Source organism: Mustela lutreola, chromosome 6 (assembly GCF_030435805.1).
Source record: "Mustela lutreola isolate mMusLut2 chromosome 6, mMusLut2.pri, whole genome shotgun sequence".
Classification (NCBI taxonomy): domain Eukaryota; kingdom Metazoa; phylum Chordata; class Mammalia; order Carnivora; family Mustelidae; genus Mustela; species Mustela lutreola.
Window position 1 is genome coordinate 99,855,243 of NC_081295.1, and position 22,975 is coordinate 99,878,217.

Consider the following 22,975-nt stretch of genomic DNA (forward strand, 5'->3'; position numbering starts at 1 on the left):
AATGTCTGCTAATAGAGGACTACTTAAGTTAATTATAATACAGTCATGGAATGTATTCTGTACCATTAAAAATGAGACAACCTGGGGTGCCTAGGTGGCTCAGTCAGTTAAGCATCTGCCTTTGGCTCAGGTCACCATCTCTAGGTCCTGGGGTCAATCCCACATTGGGCTCTCCACTCAGTGGGGAGTCTGCTTCTGCTTCTCCCTCTCCCTCTACCCTCCCTCCCCCTCTTTTGTGGTCTCTCTCTCAAATAAAGTCTTTAAAACAAAAAAGAGGCAATAAGCAAATACAAGCAAAATGCTTATAAGGTCCTATATGCTTATAAGGACCTGAAGCCCAGACTATGTCCTAAAATGACAAAAGCCATGCTAGAAATGAATCTGGTATGGTACTATACACACACACATCTATGTACACAAAGAATACCTCTCTCTCTAGTAGACAAGAAATGAGTCAATATTGCCTTGAGGAGGATACCAGCAACCAAATTTTGTATTACGTGCATTTGTTATCCTTTAAATAGAAAGAAAAATAATTAATTTCGGAAAATATTTGTTTATTGCACAGTTCTTTCCAGATTTTATGTCTAGGGTCATCTTTTATTGTCAAGTACTTTAGCAAAGAACTGGCATTCAAACATGGCTGGCCAACCATGGCCACATTCATTACGCAAGGACTTTTCTGAGCTAACATTTCTCAAGCTCCTATTAGGAACTTGGCACTGATTTAGCCACTATAAAAACAAAGTTAAATGGGATAAGAGTCTAAGCCTTCATGGAAGGGGAAGGCCATGAAGGAAAGTGAGAAGGAAGAGCAGGAAGCCATTTGGCACGATGGGATTTTCTCCTCCTGCAGCCATTTAGTCTTGGTCTTTGTCTTAGATGGAATCAGGTCATATTCCTTGTCTTGACAAGTCTTAGAAATCAACCAGAAAGTGCAGAGTTCACGAATCAACCCCACAGGTTTAATACTAGGCAATGCATTAAACCCCTCTGTGGTGGAATCTTCATCTTTCTACACCTGTGAAGCTCTTTTACCCTTTATCCCTGTTGCTTCAGCGTCAGCTTCAGCTTCCCAGAAGGCAGAGGTGAGATCCTAGGTAGGTGGGCTCTTCCCATCTCTGCTGTTTGATAGGATTCAAGGGCAATGTAACAGATAATGCAGTGGAGATGCTGAGGACCCCCACCACCACCAAATAACGAGGGGGAAGAAAAAGCAGAGGACATTTCTCACCACAGACCAGACAAGTTTCCATTCCTCGCTAAGGATGAGAGGACTGGAATAGGAGAAGACCCAAATTACTTGTGTGAGGAAGTCTTGCCTTCTGCTTGTTGCAGATTTACAGTTGCAGTTGGTTCTGATTTACCTGTGGTTATGTTCTGAAAGCTCTTGCCCAAAGAAATTTTTTCAGCCATTTCTTAAAACAGTTTTTTTGAATGGTTATAAAAAATCTGGGTAATCTTTTTTTTCTTCCAGTTTTATTGATATAATTAACATATAACATTGTGTAAGTTTAAGATGTAAAACATAATGACCCGATATATGTATTTACTGCCAAATTTTTTTACCACAGTAAGTTAATATCCATTGCTTCACATAATTACACATTTTTCCCCATTGTAGGAACATTTAAGATCTACTCTCTCAGCAACTTCCCAACATGCAATACAATATTGCTAACCAGAGTCATCATGTTGTACATTACAGCTTCCAAAATTACATAAATGTACATTTATCTTAAAACTGGAAGTTTCGTTATCTTTTGATTGCCTTCACCCAATTCCCCACCATGACTCCCGCCCTGCCCCAGTAACCTCTGGCAACCCCAATCTGATCTGTTTTTATGAGTCTGGGTTTTTTTTAGATTCCACATGTAAATGAGTTCACAGTATTTGTCTTTTTCTGTCTGACTTATTTCACTTAACATAATGTTCTCAAGGTCCATCCATGTTGTCGCAAATGGTAGGATTTCCTCACTTTTGTGAGGCTGAGTAATCTAGTCCACTGTATATGCGTGTGTGTGTGTGTGTGTGTATATATATATATATATATAAATATATACCACACACCATATTTTCTTTATCCATTCCTCTGCTGATGGACACTTAGGCTGTTTCCATACTTTGGCTATTGTGAATGCTGCTGCAATGACCACGGGAGTGCAGGTAGTTCTACTTTTGAGTTTTCTAAGGAACCTTCCATACTGTTTTCCAGAGAGTCTGCACTAAATTGTAGTCCTGCTAATAGGGTACAAGGTTTTCAGTTTGGATCATCTTAAAGGACAGAGGTTGAGAAGCATCTCATTGCTGTAATGATCCAAACCCACGCCCCTCATGTCTTCATCAAAATCCCATTTGCTGCTCTTGCCTGTCAATGAGTATTGATGGTGGGGATGGGAGGCGTAGGTAAGGAGAAAGGGGTCTTCCTGAGGTGAGTGGCATGTGGAGGAAGGGCAGCAGCTGTTAAAATCCACATGCAGCCTCTCTTCATAAAGCTCACCCCCTGGATTAGGCCATAATGGGCGACAGCTACTTTCGGCCACAGGCGGTTCCACTGGAATCTGCTGGGGAAAGGGTTCTGCAGAGCTCTGGGAAGGGGAGAAGTCATAAGGCCAGCTGGTCAGAGGGAAAGGATAACTGGGACAACAGTTGTCATTAAGAGACTGTCTCCCCAAGGCAGTATTTATATTCCATGTTTGCCGATCACCGTAGTCAGAGAAGACTCCGGAAACAGGATGAAGCAGGTCCCCACCATTACAGATCCAACTACTGGACAGTTTGCATTTGTCATAGAGCTTAGTGGGGCCCAAGGTGGAAGTGGGGTCTGCCAGGTCAGTGGTTCCCCCCAAGCAACAGCTCTTGGAGAAGAACAAGCAATCATTCAGAGACTTCTGCTGGGGAGTGTTAGCTATTAAACGTCCATTGTAACTACCGGGCAACTGGACGCCCTCCTGGAAAGACCAAGTTAAAGGAAAACTTCCCCAACTTTGGGTTTCACCTGGAAGAGACTAGAAAGGAAAGCGAAAAGCTCACATTAATAAGTTAAGCAAATTGACACAACTACCACAGGAACCCAGAGTTACTCTGTACAAGTAAGCGCTCTGTCCGACTTTCCTCATTCCTCACATACTTGAAGCGCAAACGCACAGTGGGGTTTCACCACAAGCACTTAAAGTCTGAAAGAAGTCAAGGTTGCCTCCAGGTCCACTGTACAGCCTACTCACCAGCACGGGCTGTGTCACTCTCACTCCTCTGACTCTGAGCAGAGTGTGTTGAAAATGGTTCACCCTCAAACACAAATCTGATAGAGTAACTGTCCTTGTGAGAAACTTGTAAGAGACTATTTAAGAAAAATCAAACTAAAGCTTCAAAGATTTATATTATAGTCAGTGTAACTCTCAGGGGATCTCTGTCTTGCTTGCTCACCCAGTCTCTCTCTCTCTCTCCTTTTCTCTCTCTCTCTCTCTCTCTCTCTCACACACACACACACACACACACACACACACACACACGTCATTTCCTTCCTTGACTTTTCTATTTTTTAGTACTGTTTGCAGTCTGAGAGACTAGGGTTGTTCTGTTGTTTTTCTTCTCAAGAGCCTTTTCTCCAAGTCCAAGGGGGATTTTGTTGACCCATAAATAGGGCCTCTATAAAATTAAGTAGCAAGTTTATTTCTATAAATAAAGGAAGCATACATACTAATTTCCAATTCAACTCAGGGAAAAAAAAACTGGCTGAGAATTAAGTGATCTGCTTGCTTATGTAACAAGAAGGTAGAGATAGAGAGACTATGACCAGGTAGAGTGTGAGGAAATGCCCTTCAACTTGTCCCATGGCTGGGAGGAGGAGTGAAGAAACTGCCATTCGGTTTCAGGGGCTCACATGTCCCTATAACTGACCCGAGTGACATTTTCTTTTTCTACGTAAGGCATATTTAGAACCTCTAGGGAATGCACAGGCTCCATCTCGGTCCTCATGAAAAGAAATGTGGAGCACAGAGCAACAGTAAAATACAGGAATTAGCATCACTATCAAGCAGACAAACCCACCAACCTTTAATATGATGCCCATAAAGCCAGACAGTTCACATCACAGTGTGGCCTCTCCAACCCCCAACCCCACAGGTGGCCAATGTTTTCAGAAACTTCCTGGTTATTTCCTCTGGGTCGAGTCTGCTAATCTATTTAGGGGAAGAATGCCCATTTTGGAATGGTATTTTGCCAAGACCACTTTAGGTTCACTTCTGAACCAAAATATAAAGTGCCAAATAGAGGGTAAGTACTAATCCAAGTCTCTCCTTGTAATTGTAGCAAGAAAGATGTTTCTAAAATTACATGAAGCTTAAGAGTATCTGAGAGCATGCTACAAGATGGCAGAAATTAAGAGGAAAACCCAATTCTATTTCTTTTTTCTGGGGGATGCTACCCTATAGATGAGCCAGATGGGATGGTTTCGACCTCATTTGTGGAGAGGGACTGGAGAAGGGTATTGTCCTCACCACGAGTGTGGGGAGTTGCCATATGTTTTGAGCACACAGGGGACAGGTTACCTTTGTATCTGGGCTCTCCTTCAGCTTTGAGGGGACAGAGGCAGATGCCGCTGCATGTGCTTTTTTCATTGTTCTTCTTGCCTCGGCTTCCAATTTGGTTTCTGGTTTTGGATGATCGTGCTCTCCCTTTGACTTACAAGAGACAAGGAGGTAAAATAAACAGCAATATTGGACCTCACGGTGTGTAGAATGTTACCCCATGCCCTGCCACCTGACCGGGTGCTGCTGCTGGCCCAAGACTTCATAAAGCTCTTTGGCCTGTCACGTGCTTTCCTGCCCGCCTTTGAACATGGTGCCCCTCGCCCACCTGGTGAAGTCACACTCGCAATCATAACAAGCGACACTACAAAGTGCTTCCTGCGGTGTGAGAGGAGGCCACAACACACACGACCTCACTGACCCTTGAGCATCAATCCTGCCGCCATTACCACTGCCCCAGCTTACAGAGTAGGAAACTGAGGCATGGGGCCACTCCACCAGCTATGGAGGGGACACTCCTCCCCCTATCCCCCCATGAATGAGCGGGGAGCCGGAATTCAAAGCATGCTGGAGCTGTCCAAGCTGAGAGCCAGCTATAGAATGCTTGGGAATTCTGGGAGCTGGCTGGCAGCTGGAGATGAGCCACGATGGGAACCGCTATGATCACAGATGCTGGCCCACGCTAGCCATTGGGATATTTTCTTTCTGGAAGGTTGGTTGACCAGCACACCACGGACCTTCTGCCATCAGAAGCCAGACTTTTAACCTGCTTTTAGCACCGCCTCCTCAAGGAATCCTGCACACCCACATTTTGGGTTTGTTGAAGCCAACCCCAGGCCACAGCACTGTGCTAGCCTGAGTGTAATGAGATTATTGCAGGGTGCCTCCCCCCAGGGGCCGGAGGTGGAATCAGCCAACTCCCCTCCTGGGGCTCCGGGTCTTGGCGCCTGTGTGCATGTGTGGGTACAGCCATCTGCTTGCCCAGAGTGTGCCTCGGGGTTGGTATGGGCTCGCATTCCCCTGCCCATCTCCCGTACGAAACCTCCCCCTATGCTCTGCGCACACTTCCGGAATTAAAGAGAAAATGGCATCTCCTAACTCTAAGTCAAATCCAACCTGGAAGAATATGAAGCGTCCGTCGTGCCTCCAGAAGTTGGTGACCGGGAAGCCCCCATGGCCTCGGCAAGGAATGAGCTTCAGAGGCCCGTCGCAGTTTGGACAGCGTTTCCCTGTAAGAGAGCACAAGCAGGTGACCCTGCCAACTGAGTCCTGAGTCTGTGCAGCCCCCGCAGTTGGTACTTAACTCTGGGATGGCAGAGAATGGGCCTGGGTGCAGTGTTCTGGGCTCCCTTCCACTGGGCATTACCTCTGACCCCCGGAGGCCTGGCCATCAAAGCCTCCCAGACCAGTCTCACACAGGGATAGAGGAAGCGGTTTCCTACAGACTGGGATATCTCACAAGTCAAGGGAGAGCTCTTTTGAGCAGAAAATCCCTCCCTCCATATTTACTGAGACCTGAAATTCTTTGTAGAGAAGAGGACAGAATTCCTTCACTTCCCAGTGAGAATTAAGGGTCAAAGAGCAAAGTCACAGAAGAGAAGCACAGCCCCTAAATGTTCATTAAAGTGTAAATGACTGAGACCAGACCCTTTCAGGAGAGCCAGTTTTCAAGACAGCTTACAAGGAAAGAACATGAAGTAACCTGAGGTCCGAAGCGGGCAGGGCACAGGGGAATGCTGGATGCATCTGTTTCACAATCCGATGGACATGATAAAGAAGAACACAATGAACCCGACTATGGCATGGACCTAAATGGCATGGACTGGAGTCGAATCTCAAACTTCGTCCCACTGCTCCCACTCCAGACCAAACCATTCACTGAGCTCCTGGGCGAGGGTGGGGGATGGGACCCATTCCCCAAGATGTCACGTGGTCAAGTGTGATCAACAATGTTCTCCTAGACTTTATGTGGGTCCTCTGATGAACTAGTATGAGTCCCCTAAGTGATACCTACGCTTTTGAACAGAAGCCTTGAGTCAGGGGCCTTAACCCAAGGAAGTGGTTTTGTTGGTGGGTGCTCTGAGCACGGGGAGAACCACAGGGCAAACCCCGAGGGGTGAGGAGGCTGCTGGACGCCAGCTTCCTCGCTGTACCCCCAACGCTACTCACTCTGCTGCTTCTGCCGGGCTTTGTCGCAGATGGCGGGTCGCAGGTAGATCTTGCGGCCCTCCTCAGCAGAGCAGTCACGGCTGCACACCACCACGCCCAGGCAGGACTTTTTGAGGATGCGGGAGTTGTGGTTGTTGGTGTTGCGCATGGCCCAGCTGCTCAGGTGCCGCTGTGCGTTCCTGTCCTCTGAGCTGTAGATGTGCTTCTCGTAGGAGTCGGGCCATTCCTGGAACCAGTCAGTCTTTTTCACATTCTGTTAGAGACACAAAGCATACTGCTGTATTTTAAGTGAGACAACACAACTGTGTAGGCTGGCTGCACAGCTCCGTTGGTTAAGCGTCTGCCTCCGGTTCACGTCATGATCGCAGGGTCCTGGCCAGAGCCCTGCATTGGGCTCCCTGCTCAGCGTGAAGTCTGCTTCTCCTTCTGCCCCACCCCATCTCATGCTCTCTCTCTCAAGTAAGTAAAATCTTAAAAAAAAAAACACACACCAACTGTTCTTAGATGTGAAGGTTGTCTTGGCCTCCAAGAGCTGTGGAGACCTTTGGCAAAGACCAACCAGCGTTTCACTCCCAACAACAGGATCTGAGCTCGGCGTAATGACACCATTAGGCCTGCTGGGTCTACGGAATGTTTGCTCCCTGGCCAAGCTGGGCTGTCATTCAGTACTTCCCACCTCCCCTGAGTTCTACTATGTGATGATTCTCTAGGCTTTGGAGAGAAGACTTATTGACCATCTCCCACGAAGAATTTTTGAGGTGAAGTAATGTGATTGTGCTCTGTGGCAGGGTAGTGAGATGTCTCATAACACATTAGTTACCTTACTGGGAAGGTGAATGCAGTCACCAGAGCTGAACAGTGGGAAAACTAGAGAGCCCGGGTTTGGGAGGGTTCTGATAGCCACTTTCTCCCCTGGGGAGAACTTCTTCCTTTTTCTCTTACTTCTAGATCCATGGGCCTCCAACAAGGAGGGGGAGTTTACTTTGGCTGCAAAGTTCTACATTCTTGCCTAGCACTAGCACTAGCACTACTCACCCTGTGTGAATATCTAAGCTCTCCTTATGAAAGATCATCAGTACACTCAATCCTTATGGCATTTGTCATTGGGCTTCTTGTCCTTCTGTTTCCTTATCTGTAGAATACGGATAACAAGATCTGCCAACCTTAAGTATGGCTCTGAGAATATGATAATATATAAAAAATACTTAGCATAGCACCTAGCATGGAATAAGCTCTCAATAAATGTTAGGCACTGATGTTGAAGCTCCCATTCTTCCGGCCCTTTGGAGCATAGATCCTGCATTTGACCGATCCTGCTTCATTCTCAGGAACGATAATCTCTGGGCACCTGGGTGGCTCAGTGGGTTAAGCCTCTGCCTTCGGCTCAGGTCACGATCTCAGGGACCTGAGATGGAGCTCTTCATCAAACTCTTTGCTCAATGGGGAGCCTGTTTCCCCCTCTCTGCCTGCATCTCTGCCTACTTGTGATCTCTCTGTCAAATAAATAAGTAAAATCTTTAAAAAAAAAAAAAAAAAAAAAGAATGACATTTGCTAAGCAGTCTCCATACTCAAACTTAGGCTGTGTCTATTCCCATACCCTCCAGAGACCTGGCATGACAGAAGAACATTTTTCATCAAGAAGATTCTAGAAGGTGGGGCGCCTGGGTGGCTCAGTGGGTTAAGCCACTGTCTTCGGCTCAGGTCATGATCTCAGGGTCCTGGGATCGAGTCCCGCATCAGGCTCTCTGCTCGGCGGGGAGCCTGCTTCTTCCTCTCTCTCTCTCTGCCTGCCTCTGCCTACTTGTGATCTCTCTCTGTCAAATAAATAAATAAAATCTTTAAAAAAAAAAAAAAAAAAAAAAAAAAAAAAAAAAAAGAAGATTCTAGAAGGTCAGAGAGAAGATTCTAGAAGGTCCAGAAGGAGAGGTCAGGGTGCCTTCCTTTTGACTCCCTGACAAGAAAGCAGGCATAGAATATTGCGGGGGGGGGGGCATTTTAGAAGGAAAAGAGAAAATATCAACAACAGGATGGAAGGGCAGCATGGGGAAGTTGGTGTTTACTGAGTTAGATTTCAAGTTTAAGTTTTTTTTGTTTTTGTTTTTGTTTTTTTTTTAAATTTATTTATTTGACAGACAGAAATCACAAATAGGCAGAGAGGCAGGCAGAGAGAGGGGGAGGCAGGCTCCCTGCAGAGCAGAGAGCCCGATGCAGGGCTTGATCCCAGGACCCTGAGATCATGACCTGAGCTGAAGGCAGAGGCTTTAACCCACTGAGCCACCCAGGCGCCCCTAGATTTCAAGTTTAAAACGTGCCAAAGAGCTTTGTAACCTGAGACTCTGGGCAAGTGACTATCTCTGAAGCCTCATTTTGCTCTTCTCCAAAATGGACATAGTGATAAAATATTCTTCAAAGAAGTACCACCAAGAGCAGATGTGTTATGAACTTTAAGTTTGATATACTGATAGTTGCCATTTGAATGGCATGTCGTGGGAACTAAGGTGGATCTGAGGAAACATAAATGAGGTAGAGGTAGTGTTGGTACAGTTAAGAGCTGGGGTCTGGGGACACCTGGGTGGCTCAGTCATTAAGCATCTGCCTTCAGCTCAGGTCATAATTCTAGGGTTCTGGGACTGAGCCCCACATCAGGATCCTTGCTTAGCCAAAGGGCTCCTTCTCCCTCTCCCACTCCTCCTGCTTATGTTTCCTCTCTTGCGGTGTCTCTCTCTGTCAAATAAATAAGTAAAATCTTTAAAAAAAGAAAAAAAAAAAGCTGGGTTCTGTAATATAGGGCTCATGGATCAAATTGCTTTTTTTTTTTTTTTTTTTGGTAAATAAAGTTTTATTAGAACACAGCCAATCTCATTCACTTCAGTGTTGTCTATGCATACTTGACATTACTACAGCCAAGTCAAGTCATTATAGCAGAGACTGTAATGGCCCAACTGACTATCTGGCCCTTTAGACAAAGTCTCCTGACTTCTGGTTAAGAGCCCGGCCCCTGAAGTAGACCGCCTCAGTACAAAGTCTTAACCAAGTTCCTTGCCCTCTGGGTGCCTTCACTTCTTGCTCTCCTGCTCTGGAAAATGGAGGTACCCACCTCACAGGGATGTTATGAAGACTGAATGAGTTAACATACATAAAACATCTGAAGCCGTGCCTGGAGGACCAGATCCAGAACTACAAGCAGCCAATGTGGTTTTAAGAGCCAACGGCTTTCAGGATGGAGAAGACCAACAGAGAGGGCACTTCGTGCTTTAAACCTTGTCAAACCAAATCCAAGATGGGGTCCAAGCCCCTCTAAAGCAAAGACTTTACTGGAATAACTTGACTCCACAGCCTTCTTTCTCAGAGTAATGGCTCAGGGGAACCCTTCATGTGCCTCACTGTAACTACTGTGAGGTAAGAAGGGAAATGGAGGAGGGCGTGTGCTGTCTGCAAAAGGCCCCTGTGGTCCGTCAGGCAGCTAGAGCAGAGCTTCCGGGAAACAGGCGCGGCCACGCCAAGATGCTGAGTGGACTGTCGGCTTTTTCTAGCTCTTTCCCTCCCTCTCCCAATGCCCTGGGATTTCCGAGCTGGGTAAGATTCACCTCAGGCAGCCAGCCCCCTTCCTGCTTCCTCCACACACCTTGTCTTCTCTTCTCTGCCTTCTGACCTAAGGCTCTAAGCAATGCCTTCTTATTTTCTGTAGTCACAGAAACGCCCCAAGAAGCAGAATATTTTATCTTCTGAAATAAAAATGTGGGTTCAAACACTAACATGTGGACCTTTAACGATTTGGACTGTAAAAATCGATTGGAGGCATTTGAATAATTCAGACACAAAGCACAGTTGTCAGGGCAGCAGAGACAAGGGCCATGCAGACTTGAAGAAAAGCGGAGATTTTCATTTTCAAGGTGAGTAGCCCCTGCAGGGTGGTCAGCGCCATTAATCCCATGAACCACGAGGAGGGGAAGCTGTATGTGAGTGTCTCAGAGGTTCAGAGGAAGAAATGATCTCCATCGTCTTTTCTCCCCACAATTTTCTCTCAGTTCAATGTATATTTTGATCTCCCATTGGAGCTTCCTTTTTGACTTACAAATATACTGTTTATTTACCATGTATGTGCAGATTTCTCTGCTGCCCTTTGCTATTAATTTCTAGGCTGGTTCCACCATCGCTGGAGAACACTGTATTTTAACATTGTTGAGGTTTGTTTTAGGGCTTACAATATTTTCTTTTCTTTTTAAGAAATATTTTATTTATTTATTTTTTAAGTAGGCTCCACACCCAACGTGGGACTTGAACTCACAACCCTGAGATTAAGAGTCACATTCTCAAACCTAAGCCAGCCAGGTGCTTCAGGGATTATAGTATTTTTTACATTTGAAAATATTATGTCTTTTTTTTTTTAAGTTTATTTGTTTATTTATTTATTTTTTTAAGTAGGCTCTATACCCAGTGTGGGGCTCGAACCCGCGATCTCCAGATCAAGAGTCACATGTTATTCTGACTGAGCCAGCCAGGTGTCCCTACATTTGACCATCTTTTAAGCCTTTTTTTTTCTTCCCAGCAGCCTCTTCACTGGCAGCCTACATTTCCAGTTCCATCAGTAATGTAGTAATAATTCTGACAACGTATTAACCTGAGAAAATTCCTAGGAGTAAATGTGTTCGTATCAAGCTCTTCTCTATGCCCAATCTTTTGATTTGGATGCCTAGTGGAATCTTTGACATCGTTTGACATTGAAATTAAGACAAAACCTAGATTCCCATAATGCAGAGGAACCCAGGTGTCAAATGAATGACAGTGACTTCTGAAAGCCTTGTAAATGCAAGGCACTAGAGAGGTGAAATTTAAAAAGAAAGAATAATCATTTCTTAATGTCGTTTAGCGGATCTCCATAAAATGTTTTCTTCTTTCCTGATCTTGTGTTTATTTTAATTTCTAACTTTTCATGAGTAACTTTGTTTTTCCTCTCAGTTAAGAAGTTTATAATTTAAAGGGAATATCCTTCAGGTTTCCAACAGGAAATCTAACGAATTTATATTTTATAATCTCAAGGGGGTAACATCCCTGGGGGTTTAACATTTCTATGACTTCTGTAATTTTTTTTACTAAGAGACCTAATCCTCTAACTCACTCAAAATCTCTGCAACTCCATGGAACCCTAGAGCACCAAATCTTCCTTATTCTGCTTTACTTAACTACCTGAAGTTCTAATAGGGTCCCTTAAAAATTAAGTATGTACTATTAAAACAAAACTAATAAAATGAAAATGAAAATTGTGAAATATGGCATCAAAACACCTACACTACTTTGATTATATTAAAATGGATTTCACCTAGCATATAATCCACTCTCATACAAAGCAATTATCTGCATTTTTCTTTAATGCTAAGAATAGCTTAATTTGGGGTGCCTGGGTGGCTCAGTGGGTTAAGCCTCTGCTTTTGGCTCAGGTCATGATCTCAGGGTCCTGGGATTGAGCCCCGCATCAGGCTCTTTGCTCCTCGGGGAGACTGCTTTCCCCACTCTCTCTGCCTGCCTCTCTGCTTACTTGTGATCTCTGTCAAATAAATAAAAACAAAATCTAAAAAAAAAAAAAAAAAAAAAAAAAAAAAAAAAAAAAAGAATAGCTTCTTTATAAACAAATGTTTCCAAATAAAACAGGGAGGGCATACAGATATACCTTTAAGCAAATCAGATAGAGGGGAAAAAATGACATGTTACTTATGGAACACAGAAAAAAAAAAAAATCAACCAGCATTTTGGTTTCAGGAACTTATCTCTTCTGCGCCAACAGAAAACCAAACCCACGTGGTCTCAAAGAAGAAATTCAACTCAACAAAATGCTTTTGAGTTAACTCAAGAGTGACTCCTTATAATGGCTAATAGGGCAATTTCCTACCTTTGTTAAAGGATCAAAATTCAAAACAAAAATGTCCTTGGGGCGGCTGGGCGGCTCAGTGGGTTAAGCCTCTGCCTTCGGCTCAGGTCATGGTCCCAGGGTCCTGGGATGGAGCCCCGCATCGGGCTCTCTGCTCAGCAAGGAGCCTGCTTCCTCCTCTCTCTCTGCCTGTCTCTCTGCCTACTTGTGATCTCTTGTCTGTCAAATAAATAAATAAAATCTTAAAAAAAAAAAAGAGTCCTTATTTGTTCAGACAACACTAAGATCGGCTGGAGTTCTCCTGTTTTTAAATTCTCCATTGCTTGCTTCTCTCTACTCTTCTTCCTTCCCTTTCCACTCTACTTGGTTAAGCAAAGGACCTCCCGGCAGGCACCCAGAAGACAGTTTCTCCTACCACAGATTCAGTAATGTCCCCATCCCAACAAGAGTCCGGGGTGGCAGAATGATTCTAGCTCCAGTAGTGGGGATTCAATGACCAAGGGAGCCCAATATAGGTGGAGCTGTCCCAGGAAGTTCAAATGACCTTGACATCAAGGGGAACGCTGGCAAGAAGGACAGAGTCATAGGTGTACCTGTTAGACCAACAATAATGTGACCTGATCACGCAGGCAGATAATAACTGACAAGAAACCCGGAATCTAGTTTACCTGTTGGCTCTTCAGCACCAAGACACATCTGATTACTCCTGGCTCATTGTGATTACATTTAGCCACACCTGAACTCACTGAAGAGCTCCAATATGTACCTTCTCTTTGAAGTCTGAGGCAAAGGCAACCCTGCTGGCTAAAATCATGGTCCAGGAAATTAACTGGAGACATGGGTTCTTTGTGGTTGACTCACCAGGTTTTAGGCTGACCTGTATTTATGTTTAGACTATGTATGTTTATCTTTTCTCTAGAAAAGAATATACTTAAAGCTTGGAATTTTTTGAGTTAATGGCTTGGTGTGGCTTTGGCCATGGTTTGCTGTTTTTTATTTAACTTAATTTTACTATTTTTTAAGTAAGCTCTATGCCCAACATGGGGCTTCAACTTATAACCCTGAGATCAAGAGTTGCATGCTCTACTGACTGAGCCAACCAGGCACCCCTGGCCACAGGTTTAAACTGCATACTTAGGAACCAAATGATTCAGGGTTTGTCTGCAATGGTGCTTCTGAGTACACCCTGTACTTGTACTAAGAGAAACTGGCTGGTGTTAGGAACAGAACAGGTGTTCTCAGCGTCCTGCCACAGTGGGTGCTATTTAGGAAGAAAAAGAAGTAATTCTTTCCCAATTTCCCAAGAAAAAGAAAAAAAGCACTTTCTTAGCTGTTCAAAGCTGCCAAGAGTTACAGTCAGTATTAATGAGATTGTGACCCTTTCCGTGAACTTGTAATAAACATTTTTAATGTAGGAAAGACTAAACCAACACCAGACATTTGCTGCTTGGGTCAAGCAAACCCTAATGCAATTATAGTTGCACCTTTAAAATGAAAATGAAATGTAAAATGAAAATATAAGGGGAATAAAAAGGGAAAGCAAACTGGCACACCACACTGGTCCGAGATTTTTATCAATGGTGGTTTTGAGTAAGTTGAGTGCCTGTGGTTCAGGGCTGGCTCCCTGAGGGCTGGATTATGGAGAAAGGGTGTCAACATGACCACCCTTAGAGGACGGACCAGAAGCAAGTGAAAGGAATATTTATAAAGATCTAACATGCAGCTGAGAGGAGGAGGAAGCCCCCATGAAACAAATAGAGGGGAGGGATGACTTAGCCAGAGCAAGAGGACTTTCAGCCCCAGATCCAATCACGATTCTATCTGGCCCCAAAAGCCTAGTAACTACCCTATTCCTAGAAAATAACTGAATCCTCTTAGGATAGTCTGCTTCTAAACCGCCTTTCCAGCCAGTAGCCTCCCCCATCTCCCTGCCGACCCTGCTGGATGCCTGTGCACAAGCTCCTTCAAACGTAGAGGCTGAATAGCTTTTGGACTCGGGGGCCCTGTTCTGCCTTGATGGTCTTGTTTGCTTCCCCCTTTTACATTTTACAAGGCATTGCTCCGAGAAAGCCCTTTGCCAGAAGCCATCTTGATCCCCATGTCCAAGGCACGCTGAATTCCATATGTCCTCTTGCAAGGACCTCCAGCATTTTTCTGCATGACACAGACTCTCCATTCAGGCACGGACCTTATTCCATTTGCTCAAAAGATCATGAGCCCATCCATGAAAGTTAGCATAGCTTCATGGCCCCCATATCCCCAGAGCCTGCTGTAGTGTCTGATACATTGTCGTTACTCAGAAATGTTTGGGTCTTTTTAAAATTTAATTATTTAATTTAATTTATTTGACAGAGAGGGCAAGCAAGCAGGGGAGGGGCAGAGGAAGGAGAGAGAGAAAATCCCAAGCATGTTCCATGCTCAGCACGGGGCTCTACCTCCCAACCCTAAGATCATGACCTGAACTGAAATCAAGAGCCGGATGCTTCACCAACGGAGCCACCCAGGCGCCCCCCGGAACATCTAATGTCCTAATGAGGATATCAGCATTCACTATTGGCAAAAACCAGCCCATAAATCTTGGCATGATTGAGATGTGCAAAGGGCTACGGAATTTCAGGGCACAGAACATGCATTCAGCACTCGGTGGCTCATCTCAAAATCTGAAGCATGTGAGCAGATTAGCAGTAAAGAAATGGGTCTACCAGTTGCCAGAATTTGCCTACACACTGTGGAAGTAGTCATCCTGGCAAGAACACAAAATTAGGAAAAACAAACTCTGAATTCCCTGTACCAAATTTACAACAATAACAAGCAATTGCATCTGATCCTTCAAACCGGATTTTTTTTGGTGCCCAAACTGGTAGTCTGAGAACATGAATCACCTGAGGGGCTCTATAGAGAGGACTCCAGGGTCAAAAACAAGTCAGAGCCACAGAGCCTGACACCGCCTTCTCTTGGGAGCACCGCCAACATAGACGTGGATGGACGTCTCCGATCCGCGCAAAGAAATCTGTTTAACTTCATTGAACCCGGGGCTTCTGTTTTTCCTTACAACACCTACAAAAATGCTGCGTCATGCATAGTCCACAGAACATACTTTGGCAAACAGGGCTCTAAGCGGCTTGCGTAAGTAATTTCAATTTTCCTTTTACCGAGAAGGTAACTGAGACTTAAAAATGGCTTGTTTAGGGGCGCCTGGGTGGCTCAGTGGGTTAAAGCCTCTGCCTTCAGCTCAGGTCATGATCCCAGGGTCCTGGGATCGAGTCCTGCATCGGGCTCTCTGCTCAGCCGGGAGCCTGTTTTCCCCAGCTTTCCCTCTGCCTGCCTCTCTGCCTACTTGTGATCTCTGTCTGTCAGATAAATATAAATAAAAATCTTTTTTTAAAAAATGGTTTAGAGTCACACAGATTGAAAGCAGTGGAGCCATTCGCGGGTGACTTTCACACTTATCAACTGCTGTTAATGTATGTCAGGTGGTGTGTTAACGCCGGGCTGACAGTTCTAGAAGGCAGGCTGCTTTCCTACTGAGGTCCCAGAACCCTAGACCGGTCTGTGAAGCCACCTTATTTTCAGAAGAGGAAAGGGAGTCTCAGTAAAGGGAAACAACTCCCTAAGGCTTTACAGATTAAAAAGAGGCAGAACTGGAATTCCAAGCCGGGATTTTGTCCCCATACCCTGGCTTACACAGTGCAACCACTCGGCCTTGAAATACTCACAAAATATACAACCTAATCAGCTTGGAAATCTTTCCAAGACCCTTTTATTTTTCACCTCAAATGGTTCGTGATCCGATTCCAGAGCCAGCACAAATCCAGATCAGGATGGTGGTGTCTCTGCTTAGAAAATATTAAAGGGACACAGCACTTTTTTCCTTTTCTTTTCTTTTCTTTCTTTTTTTTTTTGAGAGAGAGAGAGAAAACACATGGCTCGATCTCACAACCCTGACATCACCACCCCAGCCAAAACCAAGAGTCAGAGGCCTAACTGACTGAGCTACCCAGGTGCCCCAAAGGCACTGCACTTCTAATCATTACCCCGGGATATTTACAAGGGCACTTGCTGAAGTTCACTAAGTTATTTACAGGAGCAATCCTACTTTTTGATTACTATAAATGACACATTTTCAAAACTACATCGTATTTTTGTAAATTTCTGAATGCAATGTCTTGGGAAACTGAGAATGCTTTTGTTTTTGAAAATTCATAATGGAAAGTGAACTTTCATGAGTTCCAAGTTTTCCTCCAGAGAAGTGGTGCTTCCTTTCTTTTTTTAAAAGATTTTATTTATTTGCTTGTTTGACACAGAGAGAGAGAGAGAGAGAGCGCGAGCACATGCACGCAGAGCAAGTGGCAGAGGAAGAGGGAGAAGCAGGCTCTCTGCAGAGCAGGGAGCCCAATGCAGAGTTTGATCCCAGAACCCTGGGATCACAACCTGAGCTGAAGGCAGACGCTTAACCAACTGAGCTGTCCCTGGTGTTTCCTTTCTTTTGTTTACAGATCTGATGAATGATATGGTCCTTGGTCCCAGAAGAAAAAAATGCATGTTGTAGACAGTGTTACCTGCCACTTCAGAGGGTTCTCAAACCCCATTAAAACCCCTGCTTGAGGGGCGCCTGGGTGGCTCAGTGGGTTGATACCTCTGCCTTCAGCTCGGGTCATGGTCCCAGGGTCCTGGGATCGGGCCCCACGTCGGGCTCTCTGTTCAGCAGGGAGCCTGCTTCCCTTCCTCTCTCTCTGCCTGCCTCTCTGCCTACTTGTGATCTCTGTCTGTCAAATAAATAAATAAAATATTAAAAACAAAACAAAAAAAACAACAAAAAAACAAAAACCCTGCTCGAGGAGGCGGCCCTGCAAACCTTCCAGATCCTTGCTTACTTCTACTCTTGAAGCTTAGGTTACCCCACAGCTACTTGTGAGCTACGATCATGAAATTAGGAAAAGGAAGTGATCTACATCCTTGAGCCAGGTAAACTAAAATGTACCTTAAAGTTTCTCCTAGAACAGCAACAACGATCATAAACCAATTAAGAGCAACCATAAAGGGGCAGTGGGGTGGCTCTGTCAGTTACGTGGCTCACTTCCGGCTCACGTCATGATCCCATCGTTCTGGGATGGAGCCCTGCTCAGCAGGGAGTCTGCTTCTCCCTCTGCCCCTCCCTACTGCTCATACTCTCTCTCTCTCCTTTTCTCTCTCAAATAAACGAATAAAATAAAATAAAAAAAAAAAAAAAGAGGCACAACTATAAGGACAAATCCCTACAATAGATATTTATATGATTCAACTATGGTTTATTTAACCACCTTAACAGAGTGAAAAGCAGGGTATATATATATTTTTAAAGATTTTAATTTTTTATTTGATACAACAGAGATCACAAGTAGGCAGAGAAGCAGAGAGAGAGGAGGAAGCAGGATCCCTGCTGAACAGAGAGCCCGATGTAGGGCTCGATCCCAGGACCCTGGGATCATGACCTGAGCCGAAGGCAGAGGCTTTAACCCACTGAGCCACCCAGGCGCCCCCAGGGTATACTTTTTGACTTCCAACTCTTCTAAGACCTACTGAGAGCTAACATAGGTAGGAATTTAAGAGAAAACAGAGAAACAAACAAAAAACTTCATTAGAGTGAAATTTGAAATGATCTGGAAGTCTTCATGAGAATAAAAACTGGAATGGTTTTAAACTGAGACTGTGGAATCCCATTTCTTCTGCCCTGCCTTGGTAAAAAAACAAATTTGTTCCCCAGAGTCAGGCAGACTAACTTGACCTTTTCATTAAACAGTACTGGCTATCTCCACCCTGCCTTCCCAATACCCTTTCCAACAACTTCAGTGAAAACATACTTGGAATGCCAAAAAGGGAGTCAGGGGAGGTCAGTTTTACACAATTCATATTTTCCACCAAATTAAGAGTTAAAAAGTCAAATGCCAAAAATGAAGGTAAAGAAAATGAAACAGCCTCTCTGTAGCTGGAAAACAGCCCTGTGTATATTCACCCCATCTTACTTACACAAGCTCTAGAAGAATTGCTCTGGTCCATAAGAGAACTATCATTTGGACATTACAGTTACAGATTTAATTTAAAACCATTACTATATTGGGGCACTTGGGTGGCTCAGTTGGTTAAGCAACTGCCTTCGGCTCAGGTCACAATCCTGGAGTCAGTCCCAAGATCGAGTCCTGAATGGGGAATCCCTGCTTGGCGGAGAGTCTGATTCTCTCCCTATCTCTGCCCGCTACTCTACCTGCCTGTGCTCTCTGTCAAATAAGTAAGTAAAATCTTAAAAAAAAAAAAAAATTAAAAACCCATTACTATATAGCAAATAAGGCTTTCTGGGAATCTGTGCACTGTGCAAAGTCAATCTATTTGCAAATAACTTAACATCAACTTTATTCTAGCAGCTAGCTGGGGTAGGTGTGACAGGATCCAAGCCAAACTTGGAAAAGAGAAGGGAAGCAGCATTTTCTTTGTTTCAGTCTGTAACTCTTGTGGGGCGAGGGGTAGTGTTGCCAGGTAAAGACCAATTCCAATTCTAGGTCATGGCATCTCCTCTTAAAATTCCTCAGTTAGATGCCCAGCCGAAGCTCTGCAGGACAGCAATTTCCCCAGCTTGGCTCCTCACCAATTTTCTTCCAGAATGTAACAAGTTAAGGCTTCCGAGTCAAAGGCTGAAGGCAGATTCTTATGTAAGTACGTACCTGTGGCAGTTTCATATCGTTAATATCCCAGCTTAACACCTCCTTGTCCTCGGAATCAAGGTCTTCAGGCGCCATGACAGTCAGGTCATCCATAGGGTTCCGTCTACCCAATTTCCACAGAAATGGTGAGGAATCTGCTTCTCAAAGGCGTTTCCTACAGTCGGATCAATCCACTCTTGACTCAGCAACTTAGACCTGGAGACTGTTTTCTGACACTAAAAAATAAGTGATAGTAATACTGACCGTTAAAGAGATAAAAATCAGTTCTCGCCTGCCAGAAAAACCTGTTTCATTGACATTTTTGCAAGCACCAACATACAAAATAAAAACACAATGTAGAAGTCATTCGTGATCTTGTGACAATAAAGCTCAACCATGGGAGTCAGAAGCACCACGCTCACTGGGTTGGGGCCGCCCTTTGCCCGGCTAGGCCCGGGCTGGGAATGCCAGAGTGGGGACCATGGTCACCTGCAGCCAATGGTTAGAACACTGTCCTCCATATACCTTGGGGCAAGAGGGAGAGCTGGCTTGGAGCTGTTTTCATAGATTTACCTTTGTACACTAGCCAACACATGTGTGGTTCAAGTCAGAAGTGGGAAACATCACAACCAAATGTATCCAGAAGTATTTTTTAAATCTAAATTGCCAGAGATGAATTTTTTTTTAAAGATTTTATTTATTTATTTGACAGGCAGAGATCACAAGGAGGCAGAGAGACAGGCAGAGAGAGAGGCAGAGAGAGAGGAGGAAGCAGGCTCCCTGCTGAGCAGAGAGCCCGATGCGGGGCTCGATCCCAGGACCCTGGGATCATGACCTGAGCTGAAGGCAGAGGCTTTAACCCACTGAGCCACCCAGGCGCCCCACCAGAGATGAATTTTTATCTCCTCAATCAACCAGTGCACACTTTGTATCTTCAAATATTATTAATGGATAGCCTCAAATCGGATTCCCTCTCAAACCTGGACATTATTAACACTTTAGACCTGGTAATTTTTTCAGAAATTTTATTTATTTATTTGACAGAGAGAGAGAGCATGAGAGGGAACACAAGCGGGGGCAGTGGGAGAGGGAGAAGCAGGCTTCCCACCGAGCAGGGAGCCCGATGTGGGGCTCGATCCTAGGACCTTGGGATCATGACCTGATCGGAAGGCAGACACTTAACCGATAGAGCCACCCAGGAGCCCCAGGACCTGACAATTTTTTTGCTGTGGGAGGTTATCTTGTGCACTGTAGGACGTCTAGCAGCATCCTTGGTCTCTGACCATTAAGTGTCAGTAGCAACACATCATTTGTTGTGACAACCAAAAATGTCTCCCTACATGGCCAGATGTCCCCTGGAAGGGGCAGAACTGTTTGAGAACTACTGCTTTAAAATGGTATTTCTTCAAGGCAGAGGTTCATAGGGGAAGAAAGGAAAGAATGAAACAAGATGAAACGAGAGAGACAAACCGTAAGAAACTCTTAATCTCAGGAAACTGAGGGTTGCTGGGGAGGTGGGAGGAATGGGATGGCTGGGGCATGGACACTGAGGAGGGTTATGTGTGTGGGAAGTGTTGGGTGTTGTGTAGGATTGAAGAATCCCAGACCTGTATCCATGAAACAAATACCACATTTTAACATAAAAATAAAATAAAAAGAATGTTAGAAAAAAAAAAAAATTTAAATAAAAATATTGTTTTCTGACTTTAACTCAAAAGTACCCTTCAAGGTTTTCTAATAAAAATCTCCCTCTTCCCTCCCCCTCTGCCCCCCCACCGGAGATTCTATCTCATTTTGCTCTGATTAAATCGTATTATGTAAATGATAGAATTCAAAAATGTTTGCACACTGAATTTCCTCCCCCATGAGAAACACCACTCTGGTTTCTAATCCTAACTGATTCAAGGAGATTTAGCCAAAAAAGAAAAAAAAAAGAAAAAAGATAAAAGAAGTAGGAAAAGAAAGAAAGGAAGGAAGGAAGGAGAAGAAAGGAAATGTTCTACTCTGAGGAAAAAAACTGATCATTCTGCAGATGAAATGTGCATATTAGTAGAACACAAAGTAAAACGTGTTAGTATGCGTGCAATCTCCATTTGCTGGTGGCTCGTGGAAAAACAAGGGACATAAAACAACTTAATAGTAAACCTGAACTATGAGTTAGTTTAATAGTCTCCAACTGAGGAAGTGCCATGGGCTCCGTTCCTTAGTCACGTTTCTTTATATAACCCGAACACTTGTCAGTCACTGAGATCTGAGGGCAAGTATATGAATATAGAAGACTGCTGACCCGAATGTATGACCCTTAGATAATAAGCTAATAGGGGTCTTTCACCCCTTATCCCCCTACCACACTCACCTACAACCTAGTGGTCAAAGATTCAGACAGCATGAAGTCCATCACCCCTGTTTCAAACACTGCCATGCAAGGTTAAATCCCCAGGAGTTCTAAATCAAACTCTATGTTTGGGAAATAACATTGAGTTGCTGAAGAAGTGCTGCTACAGACTGACCTGAATTCAGATTTCGATTCCAAGTCTACAAGACACAGAGATCGTGTGGCAACCTGATGGTAACAGCTTTATTGGGGTTACCTCTCTTGAGCATTAACAACAGTAACTCAGATGGTCTAAAACTTGTTGTAGCTCCTTGGGACAGACTGAACTTTTCTCTCTTTTTTTTTTTTAAGACTTTGAATAACAAGAGTCATATCTCAAAAATTCCTAAGCATTTTTTTAAACAACACAGACATAACTCTTTCGTTTTTAAACTAAGGGGAGAGGAATAAAAATTCTTGCTGCACAAAGATTTCATTTTTTATTTTCTCAGTTATAAATTGTTGCCAAATGAACAAACCTTAATTTAGTATTTCCCTGAAAGTTAAGAACAAAACACAGGAACGACTGTTTGCAGCCCTTAGAAAATAAATAATTCAGTTTTTCTCCAGAATTAAAAAACTTAATTTGTAAAGATTTCCTTTTTTTTTTTTTTTTAAAGCAACTTGGGGCAAAATGTATTTAAATTTCATCATTTCATCATTTCAAGTAGAACTGAAATCCTGTAGGAATGGGATCGCTATTAGCATATTCCTTACATTGGCCTCGCCCCGATATTTCTGGCTTCCTTACCTTCTGACTTCTTATGGAGATGCAGACAACACTGTGTCATAAAAATCTCATCTCTGGTTCAGGTCCCAGCAGGTTCTGGTCATTTTCTAAGCCGAAGCTACAGTTCCCTAATCCAGGTCAAGGTACACTATGCTAATGAGGTCTGGCAAAAATCCAATCAAAATCTAGATGCTGAGCTTGGGATGGACTTAAGGGCTTGGGCCAGAGAAGAGCGACGTAGGCAGTCACTTAACCAGCACAATTGTCCCCAGAACACCAGCAACGTGAGGGATATTCTATTGTTCACCTGGGAACTTTCCCCTCCTTTATGTTAAGAGGGGATGTTAACTGAAATGGACACTGAAAAAAGAACTTCATGAGGGGGGCGCCTGGGTGGCTCAGTCTTTAAGTGTCTGCCTTCGGCTTAGGTCATGGTCTCAAAGTCCTCAGATCGAGCCTTGCATGGGGTTCTCTGCTCAGCAGGAAGCTTGCTTCTCCCTCTCCCACTCACCCTGCTTGTACCCCGCCCCCGCCCCTGGTCAAATAAATAAATAAATAAATATCTTTAAAAAACAAAACAAAAAACAAAGAAGAACTTCATGAGGAAGTATAAGTGTTTCCTGCTCAGAATT

At 44.1% G+C, this 22,975-nt stretch overlaps 1 protein-coding gene across 1 annotated transcript; it reads right to left on the reverse strand.

Annotated features, from left to right (window-relative positions):
- Window positions 1-557: 557 nt before the first annotated feature.
- GCM1 (glial cells missing transcription factor 1) lies at window positions 558-22,455 on the reverse strand. The gene is made up of 6 exons (XM_059178269.1): window positions 22,365-22,455; window positions 19,261-19,475; window positions 6,699-6,951; window positions 5,646-5,758; window positions 4,551-4,682; window positions 558-3,008 (listed from the first exon to the last, which is right to left on the reverse strand). Exons 2-6 carry the CDS (start codon window positions 19,351-19,353, stop codon window positions 2,271-2,273), a joined length of 1,329 nt encoding a protein of 442 aa, XP_059034252.1. The 5' UTR covers window positions 19,354-19,475; window positions 22,365-22,455; the 3' UTR covers window positions 558-2,270.
- Window positions 22,456-22,975: the final 520 nt, after the last annotated feature.